Raw genomic sequence first — 4252 nt, 5'->3', positions numbered from 1 at the left:
ACGACATGGGGGTAAGTGATTAATGACAAAATGTTCATTTTGGGGGGTTTCAAAGTGTACTCAGTTCATTTTCCTTCATTAAAACGTTTTAAACATAAAAAATTAATAGCAGTTTTAAAAAATATGTTTAAAATGATGTATGCTCACATGGAATGAAGACTCCTAATAAATGCTTTTATGTAGCTTTTACATCTTTTACATAAAGTAGGTTGCATCCAATGAGCTGCCATGTTGAGACTACATGACCAGCTAAAAACTATTAGCTTTATCCTGGTAAAAGTTTCAGTTAGTCCAACATGACAGTCATATCAACCAGCACAATATGAACAAAAAAATTACTGAGTGCACCTATTAGTCCTGATAAAGTAAAGGACAGTAAAATAAAACCAGTCTTTACCAATAAGCATCTTTAAACAAAGTCCCTTCAGGATGCCTCATTTTGATGCTATTATCAATCCAGAGTTCATCCACCCACCCACTTATTCACACACTGTAATTACTGCTGTCCTACAAGCTTTTCATCTCCCTGTCTTCCCACCCTTTATATTCTTTTCATGCAGATATCATCTTTCTCTCTTTTCGTTCTCACCCCGACTTCAGGCTGTGGAGGGCCTCGTTTACGTTCTTCTGGTGGAAGCTGGTCATATATGAGTGCATCTCTTTGTAGTTGTTCCTTATGTTTCTCTCTGTGCTGCCATTGGGCACAGTACCAAAGCGGAATGGAGGGGAGAAGTCATTCGGATGTTGAAACTAGATAAAAAGAGAGAGAGAAATATATATATATATATAACTCAGCGGTGTCCACATTGTCAATGAACACTCAAGGGACAAAGTGTGAGGAGAGGTGTCATTTCAAAAACCTTTAAAGGTACAACAGATCTTTTTTTCCATCATTCATAATATAACTATTTCCAGTGTAAACACACAGACTATGTTCTCTAGACACTCAAAGCTTTGCTAGACATATAAAGTAAAGCATGACTTTACAAAATCTCACCACATTAATTATTAAAGAAGCTACAGCACCCTCTCAGAGTCAAATCTTATTTCCTGTTTCATAACGGTTGGCTAATTCACATTAGCCCAATTTTTTTACACGCAAAGATGACATGCAAAAAACCAAAACAAATTACCACAAAACCAGTCAGCATGTGGTTGCCTCTAACCCTAACTCACATCATTGGTTAAGCCAAAAGCTGAAAAAAAGCAACATTTTTAAAGGCTGCATGAAATCAGAATGGACTTTATTTACATTTCTAGCGCACATTGCTAGTCTTGATGTGAACAATTAATCCATGCAAGTTAATCCGCTGAAAAAAATTTATTATTTTGGTAATCTTTAATCAAAATCTGAACATTTACTTCCACTCTGGAATTGCATTCCTTCTCTGATGACGTCAGTTTGACGGCTTGGGCAGAATATCCTTAAACACACCCCTCCAACCGTTAGTTTGCTATGAGTGAGAGATGAGAGGAGGAGTGCAAAAATAAAACTACGCCCTCTCCTCAATATTCTGTTTCAGCTGGAAATACGTCACTTCACTGAAATAAAGTCGGCAGCAACTTCCGGTTCACGTGGACTTTAAAGCACCAGAGCCTCAGAAAACCCACAAATGGCTTACACATAGCTGCCTTTGCACATTAAACTGAGACAGAAGAACATTTTATAACATCAAAAAAAAATTACACAGTGCACCTTAAATATTTCATAATTTATTGGCTAGTCTGTGCAAATTAACCTTAGCTGTTTAACACCAAGGATAAAGTAGAGTCTGTTGTATCAAGTCAAGTCACGTTCATTTCAAGGCAGTCTTTGGGGGAAAAAAACAGCTTTTTATGTTCTGGAGGTGGAATAGATCTAATTTTTTGACAGTAGGATAAATGAGATCAATGAGAACTATATTTTTAATAACAGCTTTCAGATGCCCATGCTTCACTTTTGCACATGCTGTTGAATTTGACCAATAAACCTTGTTACCTTTTTATCACTCAGGCCAGTCACCTGGTCCACATATTCCTCTTGAATCATAAATGCGGCCAGGTTGGCAGTGTAGCTGGCCAGGAAAATCACAGCGAAGAAGGCCCAGACCGAGACCATGATCTTGCTAGTAGTGCCTTTGGGGTTCTGCACGGGCACAGAGTTATTGAAGACCAAACCCCAAAGTAGCCAAATAGCTTTTCCAATGGTGAAGGAAGGACCGCCAGGCTCTGATGGTGTGTAAAGAGGTAGAGAAATTGAAATAGAGAGTTATTACTTTATAATTTAATAGGAATAAGAGAGGAGTAAAAGGGCAGAGGAAGAAAATCCATAAGAAGTAGCCATAAATTAACTATTCAGTTTTGATTTTAGTCAAAAGAATCAATAATATTCAGACAAGCAGTGGATTGTTGAAACCAGCCAATACAGCACAGAAAGTTGGATATAATATCCATTATAGTCATTAAATGTGTGTGTGTGTGTGTATATATATATATATATATATATATACACACACACATTTAATGACTATAATTATGAACAATTTTTAGATGGCTAGAAAATGAAGACATAAAACTAGATATACCAAATGTATGCTGGTGTTATGTATAAGGCCTATAGATTTGTGTGTGTGTGTGTGTGTGCACACCTCGTCCATCTGCCAAGCAGCGATTATAGCCAACAGGACTGAAGTACTCAAAAATGAAGACAGCCACAGCTGAAACTATCAACAGCATAACGAACATCATTACCCAGACATCAGCGCTGAAGGGCTCTGAGTGCAAAAAAAGAAGGAAAATAAATTAAGAGCGCACTTGAATTTAGAATTTTATCATTAATGCCATTACATTATTTAGTGTATTTAGTACTTACCTAAAAAGGCAGAAGGTGACACTGTGCCATTGCTACGAGAGACCATGACACTAATTCCAGTCTCTATGAAGGGCACAGAGAAGTCAATGACCTCTGACCTCTCTTCATTAATGGTCAGGGACCCCACTGCCATGTGGGCATTCTTCAACACCACCTAGACATGAGGAAAAGGGGCAGTTATACCGAACATGGACTAGTCTGGGCATGCCGCTACAGAAGGGGAAAAAAGCAACAGTGTGAGAAGAAAAGGCTGAAAGACATATAAAATGGGAACTAGTGAATGAGAATACCATAAAGAAAAAAAAAACAAGACTGTGAGACCAAGGAAGGTAGAAATCAGGTTACTTCCTACAGTGGGGCGCAGTAGCTTTTAATAGCCATTTCTCCTTCTTTTCAACATTTCCCTAATCACTGCATCCCTAAACCCATCACTTGTCCAGGTATATTTAGAGTTACATATAAGGGGCCTCCGGTGATATAGGAAAATGGGACAAAACAGAGTTAATAAGGAGAATGTATGCTACAGGAAGGCTTTGTCTACATCAGGCCTACTCATGGGGCCACAAAGCCGGCTCTCTTCAGCCTCGAGGGTTGCACTCCTAATTTTTATAGTGCCTCTGTTATATTAATAAGGCTACTGAGTGTTATACACAACCATGTATCAAACTAAATCACTTCCATTATAATCAATGAAGCTGTACTGTAAGCGGTCATCTGTGGCACAGTTTGCAGAGTGGACTATAGATTTCTGCTTGTGTTTTTTGAAATTGCTCTGTGGATTTACCATGGTATAGAGCAGAATCTCTAAAAACATGCGGGCCACAAGAATGCCCTGTGGGCTGCATGTTGAGTAGTTGCTTTCTATATCCTATTTTCTTTCTCTGCCTTTTCAAAATATGAGACTATATTTTGCATATTTGCTTGATTATGTGTTGCGTTATAGCATCGATCACTGAACATGAGCATGTCTTGGAGCATTGGATCTCGTAAAGACATTAAGTAAACATAAAGCAAGCTACTACGAGTCTGCGGCTCCAAATGTGGTGCAGTTCTCAGAGTATTCTTATGACTAGGACCGAAAGGGAACTGCATAACATTCATTTCAACTGTGGATTTGCATATGATCCTGTACAATATCCAAAAATGATTCACCTCAAATTAGTGCAGAAATATATATTTAAAATGTATCAAAATTCGTTAAACTGTTGTCAGCAAAATATTATTTTTTAATGTACTGTAATATGCATAACTACAGCGTGAAAAAACAAAGCATACAGTTGAATATTCTCCTCTCATCCATAATATGCAGGGGTATAATAGAACAGGAAGAATAAAAGTGTATGATCCAGCAAGCTCTTGAATGAGAAACAACCTATTCAACCCAAACTCTATGTGTTTGAT

The 4252-nt window shown here is 37.8% G+C and overlaps 1 protein-coding gene across 1 annotated transcript in view; it reads right to left on the bottom strand.

Moving 5' to 3' along the window:
- Positions 1-4252, bottom strand: part of LOC107692185 (glutamate receptor ionotropic, NMDA 2B-like) — a 116371-nt gene that overhangs the window by 13293 nt on the left and 98826 nt on the right. The window contains exons 10-13 of the mRNA XM_016491144.1: positions 2852-3005; positions 2628-2753; positions 1979-2208; positions 590-750 (exon numbers count right to left, since the gene is read on the bottom strand). Of these exons, the coding sequence (XP_016346630.1) occupies positions 590-750; positions 1979-2208; positions 2628-2753; positions 2852-3005 (671 nt within the window). The remainder of the gene's footprint in view (positions 1-589; positions 751-1978; positions 2209-2627; positions 2754-2851; positions 3006-4252) is intronic.

The sequence above is a fragment of the Sinocyclocheilus anshuiensis genome, unplaced genomic scaffold (genome assembly GCF_001515605.1).
Source record: "Sinocyclocheilus anshuiensis isolate Anshui unplaced genomic scaffold, SAMN03320099.WGS_v1.1 scaffold322, whole genome shotgun sequence".
Taxonomy (NCBI): Eukaryota; Metazoa; Chordata; class Actinopteri; order Cypriniformes; family Cyprinidae; genus Sinocyclocheilus; species Sinocyclocheilus anshuiensis.
This window is presented reverse-complemented; position numbering and strand designations above follow the sequence as displayed.